General features: G+C 34.1%; 1 protein-coding gene across 2 annotated transcripts; it reads right to left on the bottom strand.

The window, feature by feature from the left end:
* Positions 1-542: 542 nt before the first annotated feature.
* Positions 543-17,617, bottom strand: LOC132604373 (agmatine deiminase-like). Of its 2 annotated transcripts, none has more exons than XM_060317856.1 (10): positions 17,401-17,617; positions 7,352-7,465; positions 7,143-7,232; positions 6,958-7,042; positions 4,731-4,786; positions 4,552-4,630; positions 3,918-4,052; positions 2,299-2,531; positions 1,372-1,530; positions 543-884 (listed from the first exon to the last, which is right to left on the bottom strand). In XM_060317856.1, the coding sequence occupies exons 1-10, from the start codon at positions 17,485-17,487 to the stop codon at positions 762-764; spliced, it is 1,161 nt and encodes a 386-aa protein (XP_060173839.1). In that variant the 5' UTR covers positions 17,488-17,617; the 3' UTR covers positions 543-761. The 2 variants fall into 2 exon arrangements, with proteins under 2 accessions (XP_060173839.1, XP_060173837.1); XM_060317854.1 differs by lacking the exon at positions 17,401-17,617 and adding an exon at positions 9,842-10,155.
* Positions 17,618-18,335: the final 718 nt, after the last annotated feature.

Here is an 18,335-nt window from a genome sequence, read left to right as displayed (position 1 = left end):
CAGATTTTTTAATGACACATTTAACAGAGTGATTTTGTAAGAGAAAAGTCCTAAGTTGAGTGACTTTATTGATACAAAATAATGATTTTGCTACATAATTTCTCATAGTTAAGTGATCTTTTGAGAAATTTACAAATAGTTTAGTTATGAAACTCACAAAATGATGATAGTTTAAGATTTTTTTTTAACCTATTCACTAAAAAAAAATTCCACATGACTACCACTTGAAATTCTTTGAAGGATCTTTTGGAGCGTGATTATATTCCTCTAGCGAGCGTTTATAATATGAATTCATAATAGTTTAGAGAATTCTGAGAACACCCAATAATTTACCTACGAAATTTACAAAATATTTGGGATTCTTTCATAGAAATCGCAAAAAGGGTATGTTGCTGCCATTTTGAAAGGATCAAAAATCACTGAAATAGTTTTAGGGGGTGTATAACCTATTCATCTCAATGTGTTGCATATGTCTAGGTATGAGGATCTGCATCTGTATTTCAGTGAATAGCCAAAAAACAGTTGCTATTGAAGCCTGAAGCTTACAAAAAGAAAACTCATTATCAAAAAGCAATTTGAGCTTTGACCTGGATCCACACCCAAGAGTACAAAGCTTTCTTTGGGTAAGTCTATATCCCAGACATTATTTTTGCCCTCCAGAATCTTGAAAGAAAAAGCAAATTTAGGAAATAAAGTTCATCTTCCACAAGAGATTACAAACAATATTAGTTATCACATGCCAAATATTAGTTATCCCTCTGCTAAGATATGGAGCCAGTCATGACCTTGGGTGAATATTCTGGGCCGGTTGGCTGCTGCTGTGTGATACAATGTATATTTCCACCTCCCAATACAATTTCCCTTGCACCTTCAATTCCTACAACCTGCACCACCCATTTTCAAAACTAAATGAGCTCTGGAGGAATAATTCAGATTTTATTACTGAATATGAGGAAATATTGGGTGTAATAATGAGTTGGAAGCATGAATTGACTGCAATTGATGAAGTCATTTCATTGCATATTGCATGTTTAGTCATGACTCACACAGTTAACTACGCATTAGCACCTCCCAATTACAATGTCAAATCAGCGGGTGCTAAATGATGAAGGAAGTATGTGCATGCACGCGGGTGCTAATGCATCGATGCATAAGAACATCAATAGTCATTATTTATAATGATATGCTTAGTCTAGTTTGTTCCTTTCTTTTTTCAGTGCACTCTGAATATGACTAAGTGATTTTATATCCTGATCAACTGAGATCACAGCAATATTTACTGCAAGGGTAATTTCGTATACTGGTCTTCTCATTATGCTCAATGACTAATGATCCTTGCAAATAGTAACCAGATCAAAATTCTTTGATTACCTCATAATCTGGAAATGCCAGTGAGAGGACTCTAATAGCTTCTTCATCCCATTTTTTATCCCCAAATTGCGGAGTAATAATTGCACCGTTAGCAATGTAGAAGTTTACATAAGAAGCAGCAAGCCTTGTACCTGAAGTCCTAGTTTTACCATCACCATCCTGCTAAGACAAAAGTAGGATGATATCAGAATGATCGACTCCAAGAAAGAACTGAGAAAGATGCTTGATTTTCTACTTTCAGACTGTAGTTCCTCAAGAAAGTAAGTAGAAAAGCGAAGCTGGAAAAGTGCTTGGGGGACTTTGGAAAGATTACAATTGCATAAGATCTATAATTTCACTAATATGATGTTCCTCAATATATAATTTTGTTTCGGAGAATCATGTTTTTCAAAAATACATAGGCATATATCCCCTGAATCGTGAATATTTCAAGCAGCCGTTACAGAAAGTCAAGTTACATTCTGTCTTTTCACAGAACACGAGCAAGAAGTCTGTCAAATGCCTGGAGAATTAAAGGGCAACGCAATTGCTCCGGGGACATTAACTTTTGAGTGAATTCAGTGATGCAAAAGGATAGTTGTTTCAATTAATTATATACAAAGATTTATTATTACTGTTCTGTGAGCAAAATGAAAAAAATTCCACAGAGAGCAAGACAACATCATAAAAACCAAATGTAATCCATATACAGTAACATTTGATCCAAAATTTCAACTGATAAATATCCCATGAATGTTTTGCATATAAATAGAAAAAGAAAGAGAAATAAATCGCATTAACAAATTCTGGCAAATCATATTAACAAATTCTGGCAAACATCGACTTGAGATGCATCGACTTGTTAGACAGCTCTGCAATTTCTTTTTTATTTTTAATTTATTGAATGACAGCTATGGAATGATACCAAAGAGGTAACAAAAACATCACCTGAAATAGTCCATCTTCCTCCTCGTCTGTCATATAGAGTGGCCCAGGTACATGGAGTTTGATTACTTGTATTTTTCTACCATTGGCATCAGAAGTATTTTCGAGAATAGAGAGGGCTTCAATGGATCTTTCATACTGTGGATCAGACTGATCATCAATCCAAGACAGCAAAACAACACCAGGCTTCACAAAACAGCACATGTTATCAATATGACCATTTGTATCATCATCACCTGCAACATCAACAGTAAACAAAAGCCTTAACTGTTCGCCTCTGTATGATTATTTTGTAAAAAGAAAAGGAAACATCATCAAGGTCCAAATGCATAAATTTTGAAAGATAAAACAATAAAACCACGAATTCATTGAACGGTTAAGATCCCAATACGTTATTTGAAAACAACACTTAAACTCTCTAATAAAAAAAGTTTTATAGGTTAATAAACTCTTAAGTAACTAGAAAATTTCAATATACCAACTTTGTTCCGATTACTAAAGTTAATGATCATTTTATGCAGATCCCTTTGGATTGTTAATTAGAGAAAAGATTTGATCGTGGTTCTGTATTATAATTAAAATATCAGGTTATTTAGATTATTTAAGGGTATTTTGATCCTGCCACAATGTTATAACCGACTCAATAGTCAATTCTTTTCTTATCTTCAAGGATTCTAGTAATTTCTTCTTCGCAAATATGAAAACACTACAGATATATCTGAGTTTTAAAGACTTCTTTGTAATGAAATCCTTATAATTGGCTCAGACCTAAAGGTCAACGCCATTAAGTTAGCTAAATTTATACTTATATTTCTGGTAACTGATAATATCCTATCTTCCAAGAACATTAATTATAAAAGAGTCAACTATAATGTGATTTAGATTTTGAAATTTCAGAAGATAATAGCAGCATCTAAGGTTCCTTGCAATGTGAAGTCATGTACAGAACATAACTATTTCAATGTAAACAAAATAAAATTCAAGATGCTACACCAAATGGTCTAGAAGACTAGAACAGCAATACATCTCTCAGACTTATACTCACTTTGTAACTGCTACCTTAATTAAGAGGAACAAATGTCAGACATAAGTTAAAAAAAGAACATTCATAGGACGAATATAAGACTCCCAAGAAATGAGAAGCCCAACTTCCAGGAGAAAATGCTCCATCAAGTTTTTATCAGTATTTTCTCCAATAAAATCTTCTTCTTTTTTTTTTTTCCATATCAGGTTCAATTCTTAAAACCTTACACACTTGTTTAACCCCAAACTGCAATTTACAGTCTCTTTTCCCAAAATTCCTCTCTCAAAGGGCCAGCTTTTACAAAAAAGTTTCGACCAAAAAGAAGTCTTGGAGACCTCCAAGTGGGAACAGCACATATCAAAAGGCACCGATGGAAACAGTCATGCTAATTAACCTATGAAATTTCAACATTCTCAGGGCTGTTTTGTCTTATGCAAAAATGAGAATGGATACGCATCATCCTAATCACACAACCAAGGATAGAACTTTGTTAAATCCAACATCACATGAAAGCATGGACTTTTGCAGGTCAAGGACACAATTCGACTATATTAACTATGTGTACAGAGAAATAGAAGTTCATGAGCAGAATGAATACCAAACAACCCTCGAGGCAGCCAAATAACCTTCCTGACTCCAAGATATGCTTTTAGTTCATTCTCAATCTGTTCTTTAGATAAATGGGGATTCCTGTTTTTGTTCAGGAGGCACTCTTCTGTTGTGAGACAAGTCCCTGAAGAGAAGATAAAAGAGGTAAGACAGTATGCTCTTCGCATCTAAACAACAATCATAAGAGTGGTATCTGAATTTAGAATACACTATGCGATTCAAGGCAAACAGATGAAGACACCCCATGGAACTGGATAACCGTGTAAGTACATGAAAGTAAATTACCAGCAGAACCATTCAACTCTTTTTTTCAGCATTCCGAATTCAATTTGGCACATTCGATAATTTGTATTTACTAGCTATTAGATTACAGATGTCATTTAGTTTAAGAGTTAATAAATAAGTTTTGTACAGAGAAGCTATGTGGTTTTTGACTTCCATACTTGCTTGCTTAATATCTTACAGGCAGATGATCGGGAGTTTGTCTATGACTGGTGTTTCATAAATAGATCACAGCTAACAAAATTAACTCTCTAATTATTACTCTGAAATGGAGAAAGAGGCTCACTTTCAAATTATAAAGAAATCAAGTCGAGTTCATAAAATTAATAAAATGTATCTACCTTCTCCATCAACGTGAATGCTTCCACCTTCAAGAATCATAGAGTGCTGAAACCTTGGGACCTTTTCAATTGCCAAAATCTAACCAAAAAGAACAGAATGGTTAACTCAATGGAGTGTATCTAATAACCAATAATGTACTATCAACAAGACATATTTGCAGCATTAGAAATTTGCAGACCTTTCTTGCAACAAGAAGGTCATGACTCCAGTCTTCGTAACAGCCATCATCAACACCTAGATATTTCAAATATCACAATCATGAATGTGTTTTGCCAGAGAGAAAGAAAAAAAAAGAAGGTGCTTTGCATCAATACAAGGGCAATGATATCTTACTGAATATGGTTTTGGGACAATATTAATATGGCAAAACAGAACCAAAGCACACATGTGATTTAAGCAAACATACACAGGTGTGTTTCTCTTTGTAGAAGTTCTAGGCAATCAAAGCAGAATACAACAACAACAACCTACCCAGTATAATGCCACCAGGTGGGGTCTGGGTGGGGAGAGTGTACGCAGACCTTATCCTTACCTTGTAAAGGTAGAGAGGTTGTTTCCGATAGACCCTCGGCTCAAGGAACAGAATACTAAACACAGAAGATAAACATCGTGATCCCTTCAATAGATCAACAACAACAACATACCCAGTGAATCCCACAATGTGGGGTCTGGGGAGGGTAGAGTGTACGCAGACCTTACCCCCACCTTAGGTAGGGAGGTTGTTTCCGGAAGATCCTCGGCTCAAGAAAAAGCATAAGAAAGGTCAAATACGGGCAAACAAATCAAAGCAATTATGAAAATGAAAACAATGAAAGTAAATAAGCCATTATAAACCAACAGATACTCGCAGAAATCAAGAGACAAGAAACTATAGAGAAACATAACTACTCGTAAGAAAGGATAAACGCGACTACCTACTAGCCTTCTACCCTAATATGAGTCCTCCATACCCTCCTATCTAAGGTCATGTCCTCGGTAAGCAAGAAATGCGCCATGTCCTGTCTAATCACTTCCCCCCAATACTTCTTCGGCCTACCTCTACCTCTTCTGAAACCGTCGCTGGCCAACCTCTCGCACCTCCGCACTGGGGCATTTGCATCTCTCCGCATCACATGCCCAAACCATCTCAGTCTCGCTTCCCGCATCTTGTCTTCCACTGAGGCTATTCCAACCTTGTCTCGGATGACTTCATTCCTAATCCTATCGCTCCTAGTGTGCCCACACATCCATCGCAACATTCTCATTTCCGCCACTTTCATCTTTTGAACATGAGATTTCTTGACTGGCCAATACTCCACTCCATACAACATAGTTGGTCTAACCACCACTTTGTAGAACTTGCCTTTAAGTTTCGGTGGCACCTTCTTGTCACACAACACTCCGGAGGCAAGCCTCCATTTCATTCACCCTGCACCAATACGGTGTGTGACGTCATCATCAATCTCCCCATTTCCTTGTATAATAGACCCAAGATACTTGAAACTATCTTTCTTCTGTATGACCTGGGTGCCAAGCTTCACTTCCACGTCAGCCTCATGCACTATATCATTGAACTTGCACTCCAAGTACTCTGTCTTGGTCCTACTCAACTTGAACCCTTTAGACTCCAGAGTTTGTCTCCAAACCTCTAGCTTAGCGTTAACCCCGCTGCGAGACTCGTCAATCAGGACTATGTCATCCGCAAATAACATACACCATGGCACCTCACCCTGAATTTGCCGCGTCAATCCATCGATCACCAAGGAGAATAAAAATGGGCTAAGAGCTGATCCCTGGTGCAACCCCATCACCACTGGGAAGTGCTCTGAGTCTCCTCCCGTAGTCCTTACCCTGGTCTTGGCCCCATGATACATGTCCTTGAGCCCTTCAATAGATCGTCAAACTATATTTCTATGGATTCCATATGACATGACAAGCTGCAGAATAATCGTTTCATATGCTGGAACTGGAATGCTAAGAAATCCACAAGCATTTGGGATGGGAAAACTCAACATAAAGTATCATCATGTCAGATTGGCTATTAGCTAAACTATCTGATGATTAACATTTTGAGGAAAAGAGATTTTCTTAGTGGGATCAATGAGAATTTTCCCTTGACAATAAATACGCACATTCCTGATTCTAGCGCATATAGCTTTTGAGATCACCCGATGGAGGACTAATAGTTTTCTACAAACAAGATAATCATGAGTTCGAACTTTTCGTCCCGTAAATCGGACACTCTGAGTATATTTGTTAAGCCTCCCGAGAAAAATATAATAATTAATGGAAATCGGATTGCGTGTCGTAACTAACAGTTGAAAACTCCTGGGACAGGATACTCCAATTGATAACTTTTGCATGAAAAAAGAAAAGCAGCATAGAAGTTCCTCATAGATATCAAGAGTGGGATCCATATCGCTTACCACCCCAGCTATTGAAGGTCCAATCAATCCCTGCAACACTTGGCATTACATGTTCTGCATTTGCTGCAGTATTTCTGATGACAAACTGCAAAGATAGAGATACATATTTCATGTAACTCCCTTTGTGGTGTGACGGTTAAAAGTAAATACAATTTGAACTCCACAGAAAGGAAACAATAGCTCACAGTTGGACCAGTATCACGAAACCAAGAATCATTCATGCTCATCTCCACAACCCTGATATGTTTAGGCAACAAGCTGCGTGCATTTTCCCACTGTTCAACATAGATATGTGTTAGAACCACAAGCGAGGGGAATATGATTCTTTTTAGCACTAAAGGACTATGATGATGTAATAAGAAAACTCTTTTGGTGCCTTCCAAAAACTGCCAACCTGAGCAGCACTAGCACAGACTGTTACTGGTTCAAATCTTGAAATAGCAGATGCTACAGTTGCAAATACACGCTGACCATGCACTGCATTATTTCGCCAGTTATCTGGACGCTCCTACATCTCAAACATAAAGCTATCAGCAAATAGAAACCAAACTTTTCTCTGGTTTTCTTTTAAGCAATTATTAACAGAATATTATGCTCCGCGAAAAATTAAGCCTAAAAGGGAGGGAAGGAAAAAGAAACAAAATTGGGAGAGATTACTAGTTGAACAAAGAAGAAAATAGTTGCCTTTTAAGAGATTTTAATCAGTCATGTCAAGATGCCAACCATACAGATGATATCATAAAATGTCCTTAAGAAATCTGAAATCTGCAGTTGAAACTGAGAGATTGCTCACATTGCTTAATCTACTCAACCAGTCATGCTCGGAGGTGGATTTAAGAGTTTATGGGTTCTGGCAACTCTTGTTAGCCATCGAACCCACTACCCATTTATGCGATTGGGTTCGCAGTTTATATGTGTACACTAGTTAGCGATACCCGGGTAGTCAAACTTAATTACATAAGATAACAATATTTTACTAATAATAGCCAAAAAAAAACAGGAAAGCTATAATCTTTCTCATGTTAGGCCCTAATCAGTTTTACAGCTATTTTTACACAATGGAGAAATTGTGATTACTTAATTAGATAAAACCGTAGAAATTGTGATTACCTAATCTTTTTTCATTTTCTATCACTGTATCAAAGAAGCAAATTAAAGATGCGAAGACAGATGAATCTAACAACGTACAAATTTTTAATCTTTTCTATGTCTACCAAAACTCCATAGTTGGTATTGTAAATTTAGTTTTTCCTTTAGCAATTTAGCTGGTATAAATCTTAATATTGAAATATAGTAAAAACTGATCAGAAAGTAATCCAAAAGCAGTAGAAGAAATAAGGAGTTTAACTGGAGCCACATAAATGTGTGTGGAAGCATGTGTCACCTTCATGTGACATCAACAACTGCGATTTACCAAAGCTCACAAGAAGGGGCAATACGGTACACTTAGAAAGGGCTGTAACTTTAAAATATATATAGATAAATCAATGAAAACAAATTATTCAATCGAAATGACATAAATGCTCCTGGGAATAACAGGCAGGCATGTTGACCAGCTGCCTGATTATTCCCGTTTATTAGATAGTAGAAAATATAGCGGATTTCCCAACACATATAGAGGGTGTGGGCCAAAGCTTCTTAGTTCTGCCGAACCTGTATAATATACAACACATCCGCCTCTGGCCGTACACTACTAAGATGGAACTCCAATACAAAGTTTCAAACAGAGATTTCTCACACTTACGATACGAAAGGGAACTAAAGATAACTTTAACAGATAATAGAAAGGAAATCAGGAACTGTGATCATAGTTTGCTGAGGAGATCAAGTAAAGTTTCTTCTCACTTGCAACAGAACAGTTTTTTTTTTTTTTTTTTGGGAAACAGGTAACATCTTGTATTATAGACCAGTACTTGGGAAGTACTGAAAACCCCTTTACAAGAGAGAAAGGAGAAAAAGAAATTTAAACAAAAGTCCTTGAAGCATAGCTGCAATCCTAAAATGAATCAAGAACATCTAGGATTGTCTCTGTATCTTCAGGGTATGCATTTGTATACCAAAAACAAAGTAGCATAACACAGTTGAGCTTGAACATCTGAATTGTACTACTTCTATTCTCAAAACATCTGACATTCCTTTCTTTCCAGATTGTCCACCATATACATGCTGGGATGATCCTCCAGTTTAATCTGCTCTTTGCCCCAATCCCAGCCTCCTCTCAGCTAAAAAGAGTTTTTTTCGTCACCATTCTGAACTCTAAAGACAAAGTGTCTCTTTAAGAAAGGCCAGCAGGCTCTGATAGACATCCGTAAGGTCACACCACATGGATTATTTGCAATCCAGTTCCCCATACTTAATGGCGCAATACTTAATTACATATGGGCATGTTACTGAATTACACTGCTATATTCGGTAAGCTTAAATGCATTCTTTAGTATATATATTCTGTTGGTGTAATTATTTTTGAGTTATCAATCAAAATCAACCTTTAGCTCTTCTTAATATAGCTTAGCTTTTAGCTAGATTTCTCCTCAAATTCCATTTTGTATCACAAACGTCCACGATGGGCCATCATCATACATATCCACACAGCTAACTTACCTAAACCTAAAAAAGAAAGAACCAAAAATAAATGAAACTTTTACTAAAAATAAAAATTAACATAAGCAAGAACAGTACCAACATATCCCGTGTAGTCCACAGGTAAGGTCTGAAAAGGATAGGATGACAGACGTTAGAGAGACTATTTTTAATAGAGTCTCCGATCCGCTTAAAAGAGAAAGCAAGAACAGTACCATAAACAACATAGGACCTATTCCAAGAAAGAGTAAGGGGCATAAAACTTTCAGCCCATAACAAGTTGAAGAAAATAGAGAGTTCTTACAGGCCAACCCATCCAAGTATGAGAGTGAGGTTCCCATTCTGCAGGCATACCATACCCATTTTCAACAGGTGTTCCTTTCATATCCATCACTAACCTCCTCTTCTTCTTCTTCTTCGTCAGCCCCAACACAAGCTTACATATATTTATATTGTGTTTTATATGAACCCATCACTGCATAAAGAAGGGAATCATCTGATGTGATCCCTTATTAAAGTAATTAAATTATGACGTCCCTCACTCAAGTATCAGTTGCCATAACTCACACAAAGTAAAATTTCTCAATATGTATGTATTTGCTTTCATACTGCCTTTAAATTCTTGTGTGCTCTTTAACAATATTAAATAGGAATAAGAAATAGAAACACGCATAAATTATGACACCTATTAGGCGAGAGTCCTACAAACCCCTAAACTTATTTTTTTATGTTATTTAAACTTATTTTTTTCATATTATTTATGCCTTCACTAATTTTCTGGTAAAAAAATAAGTTAAAGTACCGTATGTGAAAACACACGCTTATTAAAAAAAAAGAGGGGTTGTGATGTTTTTTTCATTTGAAATGACCCGATTTCATCCTTTCGCCATCCTTCTTTCACTGTCACGATCTTTATCTTTTTTTTTTCGGAATCACTTGATCAAATTATCTCTCTATATTTTCTTTTTGTGTACCTAAACATAGTTCTTTATTTATGGTTATAATTTCATCGAGACAATGAAAGGAGGACAAAGGTTTTGAGAGAAGATGAGGATTCAGTCATTTGGGTATGAAAGAATCAAAATGAAAAAAATATATTAAGACCTTTTTTTTAGTTTTGAATAAGAGTGTATTTACACATACTACGTTTTACCTTTCTTTTTACTAGGTAATTCATGAAGGAGGTAAATAATAAGAAAAAAATAAATTTAAAGAGGCAAATAATAAGAAACATAAGTGCTAAGGGTCATAGAATTCTCGCATAGTTTAGGTGTGCAATTAATAATTTCAGCATAATTTAAGTGTGTTCCCATGTCTTATTCCTATTAGATACATTCATGTTCACTTTAATTTAATTAAATTATCCTTCAAAAGTGAAAGTTGGTTCATGATTTGAGATGAGAGAATACAAAAGAAATAAATTATTTTATCCTTTATATAGTTGATACTAATTGTGTGAGATTTCTTTTGTCTCGCAACTTAATCAACTCAAAGTTTGTGGAACAAAAATATTCTTTCTCCGTCTCAATTTATGTGATATAGTTTGATTGGGCACGAAATTTAAGAGATAAAAGAAGACTTTTGAATCTTGTGATCTAAAAGATTTAATTTTATTATTTGTTCTTTTATAAATTTTTAGTACCTAATAAAACTGCTTTTTATGCTATATTATGGCTGCATATAACAATAAAAATTGTCTTTTAAAATAAATTTTGTCCAGTCATTTACGCTTATTAGCCCAATTTTGATAAGCTGAAATGGATTGAGCTAATAAATGTATGGATAAATGACCAATTCAAATTTGAGCGGATTAGGCGGGTTAAATTTTCATGAGCTAATTTTACCACCTCTACTCACAACATTTTCAATTAAAGAAAATTTTTAATTTTAATCTGCACATTATTGTTAAAGATTAACTCAAGGATAGAGTTTTAAAACCTGATTTTAAGGCTACATTTTCTAAAGTTGAATAGAAAGATAAGATTTAATCTTCAAAAGTAGAGTAGTCTTTAGCTTTGTATTCAAAATCAAATCAGATGTTTATCCCTTTCTAATTAGAACTTAAAATTAATGATACTAAAATTATTTGATAACTCTGAAAAATGACATAATTCACTAACAAAATGTAAATTAAAATTAAAAAAAATTGAAGTAAATATGTCAGTAATTGTAACGACCCATTTGGTCGTTTAACACTTTTAGGCCTAATATCCCTAAAACACTCTTTTCGTGGTATAATTTTGGTGTTTATAGCTTGTGATAACGGATGATTCAGTTATTTAATTGACGAGTAAATTTTAGAATATATGTATTTAATGTGTGTGAATAGTTTATTTTTAAAAAGAGTTATTTTCTTTCGTTGTGAAAATTAATAGTACAAAAATCTATCCTCTTGATATGAGATTGAGAAAATTAGAATTTGATAAAATATATTTTCTACATATCTCAATATTTATAAAATCATTATGAGATATTTTTCATTTACTAATATTTTAATCAAGAATTTTATATGAGAAGATACTCTGTAAGCACAATCCATGTGAATCTATGGAATCTTAGCAGCAAGTGACTTATATATATATATATATATATATATATATATATATATATATATATATATATATATGAATCTTGACACGTACAGCTAGTATAGAAATATTATTTTTGGAAAGTAATGGCGTATAGAAATATTTCTTTTGGAAAGTAATGGCTAGTGGGGTGGGGCTCACGGTCCACAAAGGGACTTCTTTTGGAAAGTAATTGCTGCTAGACATGCTCCACGTGGTTGATAACAAAAAGGATGACTGAGACTTAATATGGTTAAAGGTGGCACATTATAAAGGGCAAAGGTATTAATCAGGTGGACCTTATAACTTCACTAAGTCATATAATTTATTTTTAGGTAGAATACATCTCTTGAACTTTACATATATGCAGCAACAACTTTACACCTTGGAAAACTGCTAACGCACTCAAAATATAGAATAGGCCGCATCATTAAGAGCATGTTTGGAGAGCCGTAATTGCAATTAGTGTAATTATTATCTTAATAATTATATAATCTAGTAATTATATAGTATTATAAGTATAATTATCTGTTTGTTTATAATAGTGTAATTACAAGCGTGCTGTTTGGTTGTACAAGTGTAATTACTCAGTTAGGTTAAATTTAAAAATAACATTTGATTATGAAAAAATTAAAATTAATATTTAAAAATACGTGCCTTTATAAATGATATTAAATTAGTTATTTAATAATTCATTGTTTCTTGAAAATATGTTAATTAATAATCATATATTTGTAATTAATATTGTAAAAAATAATTGATATATAATTTCAAATTAATAATATTTTAATTTTAACTGATTATAAAATGTAAAAGCATACCTTTTTTGTGAGAACATCATGGGATTGAATGCTTGACAAAAAAAAAAAGAATCTTTATAAATATAATGTCATAGCATTATTCAAATGTTTGATAATAATTCTATCAACTGTAAGTGAAAAATAAATAGCGTGCAATGTGAAATAACAAGTCAATAGTACTAAAACACATATTTTTAAAATAGAAAATGTAACCCAAATTCAAAATCCAAAAGAAAAAAATTTAACATAATACTCTTATGTCAAATTCCAACATTACATAACTAAGTTTCAACGTAACATAAGTAAATACTCCTATAATTCAAAAGAAAGGGAAAATATAAGTCTATAACCTCATTCACAATGAAATTCTATTTTAATAACGCCACTCATTATATGTCAAGTTTGGTAATGACTTATTCTTTCTAATATTAAGAGATATAGTTTCAAAAATTAGAATATTAACACGATTATGCTAAATGAATAAAATTAAAAAAATACAAAAATACGAGCAATTACATGAAACCACAAAAGGTAAGGTTGGTGTCACACCCCAATTCCACTAGGGTGTGATGGGCACCCGACCCCATATCCGGAGCCGAGCGAGCCCACATATTCTTATTACACACATAATTTATTCAGACGCTGAAAATAAGATAAAAGTAAAATGCATGTTAAGCTTTCGAAATCCATCTTTTATCGTTCTCAATTTTTGGCAAAATCCGTAATTATATAAAATTTACTACATAACACAAAAATGACATATCGGCTGATGGAGCCTCTTACAGACTGATAACCAATACCCACGACTCTGTCTGCAAAGTCTCTAACATAAATTCAGAAATCATAACATACAAACTCTGACTCGGCAACACTCCGAGAACAAATGGAGCCTGCTAACCCCACTGGAACATCTTTTATAATAACTTCATATCATCTGGGTGTACCTGCGCGGCATGAAACGCAACCCCCAAAGAACAGGGGGTCAGTACGAAATATGTACTGAGTATGTAAAGCATAAAGTACAATAAACAGAATCATAATCAGGTCCAGAATTCCAGAAATATGGCAGATGAAAATATATCGAAATCGAAGGTACCGAAGTATAACAGACAGTATCATGATCGGGATCGGGAGTACAGACGTACAACAGAAGGAATCATAATCAGAGTCAGAAGTACAGAAAGTAAGTATCATAACCGGGATATCAAAGTGCTTACTCATAAAGCAGAGATAATGCATGTCAGAACATATGCCATATCCGGTCCCCATTATGGGACTCGGTGAACAGACGTGGTCGCCACCCCGACACTGGCGCCACAACACATCATACGCCGGATTAGGAAATAGCTCTGTAACATATCATATCATATCAGAGTGTGCACATATCATAGCATATCAGATGACCATATCATATCATATCATATCATATCATATCATAGCATATCAGAATAAGTGTACATTGCACATCATACTCCACAACCCATGTACATGTATACCTGCCCCCTCACCATCGAGGCACGGCGAACAATGCAGTGGAATACGCGTGATAACATATCCTGGCCCGGGCTCAGTGAAGGAAACATTGAGGCATCCACGAATGGAGTAGTGAGAAACTAATGCAAAATAAAATATAGCACATTTACGGAGACTCAGTAACATAATACATACGACAAACCATATGACAGAAGCGGAGCAGTAATCATGGTGTATGCATTTCGGACATCACAATAGCATATGTCAAAATAAGCTTTCTATAATCATTTTCATGTTTCAAAATATATTACGGGACTTATCAAAATAATTCAAATGAATGTCATATATTTCCAGAGACTCAATAAGACCTATCGGATGACAAATCAAAATAATGAAATCGGACAGAATCATAGTGAGTGTATTTCGGATGTCATAATGGATTACGGAGAAATAACCTTTCTACGATCATTTCCATGTTCCAAAATAGTTTATAAGACTTAAAGGAGCATTTAAAACAATTTTTAAATAGTAGTTACAAGAGTAGTTAAAATATTTCCTTTAGAACCGCTCGAAGACAAATCATAGATACAAAAGGGTAAAATCGGAAATAGTGGTCCGCCTCGGGACAACCGAAGCGAAGGGCTCGAATTACGTATATTATGCCTATGGAATCGCCTATAGAGGTCTACGGACATTCCATAACTTTCTAGACAATTTGTAAGAGTTTACATAATTCTTTCAACCAAAATTTCCTTAAAGGATTCAATTCCATTAAATGAAAAAGGGGCATTTTCGAACGCGGATTCCGATGAACAGAACGCTTCCCGAGATTCAAATCCGATCCTAGTACACCTAGGACATGCCAAAAAAAGAAGATGGGTGCCCAAATTCAAATCCCGTTTCGCCCAAAATTTACAATTGGTCACATTTACCAAATATAAATCATAAAACTTTAAGAATCAATCTTAACCAATACTTGTCTACAAAAATTTGGGCAGCATCTCCCCTATATATACAACATCCCCGAGATTTAACTCGGCTCAAATTAGCAACAACCATACCAACAACAATACCAACAGCATCAACAATCGACTAGAAACGCATTCTAACATAAATAGTCTTCTTTTCCAAATAATGCAACAACTTTCATTCCAACTTCACATTTTCAATTCAATACCAACATTCACATATCCATTTACTAATCAAGATCAATCCAATGCAATTCGAAAAACATTTCATATCATTTTACAAAATATTCACAAAATATACAAATTTTCCACCAAAATCATAATTCATCCGAAACTTCTAATCTTCAACATACATATTCATAACACATTTTCATCTTCCAATTTCATCAACAATAATCATAATTTGCACCTTAACAATTTTATTTTCATCATTACATAAATCTTTCATAAAATCACAAAACTTACCATAACAACTTAACAACCAATATTTCATGCCAATATGGATTAGTATCCTTCCAAATCCACCAACTAACATAATAATCCACATTTAGAACTTCACTTCCATAATTACATAAAAACTACATTTATTTTCATCCAAAATTCTCTTCAAATATAATTCCATAATTCACAATGCTAATGGACGAATTTATATCGCTATTTTCCCGTTCTAATCCGTTAAAACTTTAAATAAACTTGTTAGCAATGAAAAGGAACCTTATCCATACCTTAAGAATTCAGCCACCACGTTATCACTCTCCTCCTTGGTTGATCTTTAGCTCAAATTGAAGACAATGCGACGTACAACACTTTTCTCTTCATGAGCTTCGGAATTCGGGGCTCGGATTTTGGTCAAAAATTGATTTTTCTCTCTAAAATCTTCTCTCTTTTCCTCCAGAAATTTCTGGATGTTTAGGTGTGAAAATTAGGGTGGAAAGGCTGAAATTTTACTTATATAATCATGGGTCATGAGCCTAACCCGGTTGGGCTCGGATTGGGCCTAGCCCAATGACCTTTCTGCCTTAAAACGTCCATATCTCCTTATTCCGATGTCACCTTGGAACCCATGACCTATGGTTGGAAAGATAATTCAATTATCTACAACTTCTATCTCTTGGTATTTTTCCAAATTCCAAACTTATAATACTGTTTTTTCCCCTCGAAGTGAGGTCACCCAAAAACGTTTTCTTAAAATTGGAGGACTTCCACTTTGATTTGGCCCAAGGGTCCTTCTTGAGTTGTGTTTAACTTCACATACGTGATTCATATGACTTTTCAGATGTCCCAAAAAAATCTCGATGTGTGGGCCCCACCTCAGTAAATAATCTGACGTTCAAAAATACGGGAACAATTGGGAATGAGAAGAAAGGAAATGAAATATAAATACTTAAAAATAAAATATATTTTAAAAAGTAAAAATAAAAAAGAAATTAAATAATATAAATAAAAAATAAATTAGAAAAGGAAAAAAATTAAATTAAATTAAAAAAATTAAATAATAGAAATAAAAAATAAATTAGAAAAGGAAAAAAAATTAAATTAAAAAAATACTTAATTACATATCGGCGTGTTACTGAATTACACTGCTATGTTCGGTAAGCTTAAATGCATTCTTTAGTATATATTCTGTTTGCTGTAATTATTTTAGAGTTATCAATCAAAATCAACCTTTAGCTCTTCTTAATATAGCTTAGTTTTTAGCTAGATTTCTCCTCAAATTCCATTTTGTATCACAAACGTCCACGATGGGCCATCATCATACATATCCACACAGCTAACTTACCTAAACCTAAAATAGAAAGAGCTAAAAAAAAAATGAAACTTTTACCAAAAATAAAAATTAGCATAAGCAAGAACAGTACCAACATATCCCGTCTAGTCCCACAAGTAAGGTCTGAAAAGGGACGCAAACCTTAAAGAGACCGTTTCTGATAGATCTCGGCTTAAAAAGAGTAAGCAAGAACAGTACCATAAACAACATAGGACCTCTTCCAAGAAAGAGTAAGGGGCATAAAACTTTCAGCCCATAACAAGTTGAAGAAAATAGAGAGGTCTTACAGGCCAACCCATCCAAGTATGAGAGTGAGGTTCCCATTCTGCAGGCATACGATACCCATTTTCAACAGGTGTTCCTTTCATATCCATCACTAACCTCTTCTTCTTCGTCAGCCCCAACACAAGCTTACATATATTTATATTGTGTTTTATATGAACCCATCACTGCAAAAAGAAGGGAATCATCTGATGTGATCCTTATTAAAGTAATTAAATTATGACGTCCCTCACTCAAGTATCAGTTGCCATAACTCACACAAAGTAAAATTTCTATGTATTGCTTTCATACTGCCTTTAAATTCTTGTGTGCTCTTTAACAATATTAAATAGGAATAAGAAATAGAAACACGCATAAATTATGACGAAATTGTTACTATACACCTAAATTAGGCAGAGTCCTACAAACCCCTAAACTTATTGTTTTATATTCTTTGAACTTATTTTTTTTATATTATTTATACCTTCACCAATTTTCTGGTAAAAAAATAAGTTAAAACACCTTATGTGAAAACACATGCTTATTAAAAAAAAAAAGGAGGGTCGTCGTGATGTTTTTTTCATTTGAAACGACCGGTTCTCATCTTTTCTCATCCCTTCGCCATCCTTCTTTCACTGTCACGATCTCTATCTTTTTTTCTGAATCACTTGATCAAATTATCTCTCTATATTTTCCTTTTGTGTACCTAAATATAATTCTTTATTTACGGTTATAATTTCATCGAGACAATGAAAGGAGGACAAAGGATTTGTGAGAAGATGAGGATTAAGTCATTTGGGTATGAAAGAATCAAAATGAAAAAATATATTAAGACTTTTTTTTTAGTTTTAAATAAGAGCGTATTTGCACATACTGTATTTTATATTTCTTTTTACTAGGTAATTCACGAAGGAAGTAAATAATACGAAAAAATAAGTTTAAAGGGACAAATAATAAGAAA

Source organism: Lycium barbarum, chromosome 7 (assembly GCF_019175385.1).
Source record: "Lycium barbarum isolate Lr01 chromosome 7, ASM1917538v2, whole genome shotgun sequence".
Lineage (NCBI taxonomy): Eukaryota > Viridiplantae > Streptophyta > Magnoliopsida > Solanales > Solanaceae > Lycium > Lycium barbarum.
The sequence above is the reverse complement of the archived record's forward strand: the minus strand, read 5'-3'. Positions and strand labels throughout refer to the sequence as shown.

What these genes read in the sequence shown, in the direction of transcription:
- LOC132604373 (XM_060317856.1), bottom strand. Translation starts at nt 17,487, where the DNA reads ATGGATATGAAAGGAACACCTGTTGAAAATGGGTATCGTATGCCTGCA. An exon ending in TCTGTGCTAGTGCTGCTCAG is followed by an intron (nt 7,233 to 7,351) that starts GTTGGCAGTTTT and finishes TATGTTGAACAG; the next exon opens with TGGGAAAATGCACGCAGCTT. An exon ending in AGGAAGATGGACTATTTCAG is followed by an intron (nt 1,531 to 2,298) that starts GTGATGTTTTTG and finishes TTGTCTTAGCAG; the next exon opens with GATGGTGATGGTAAAACTAG.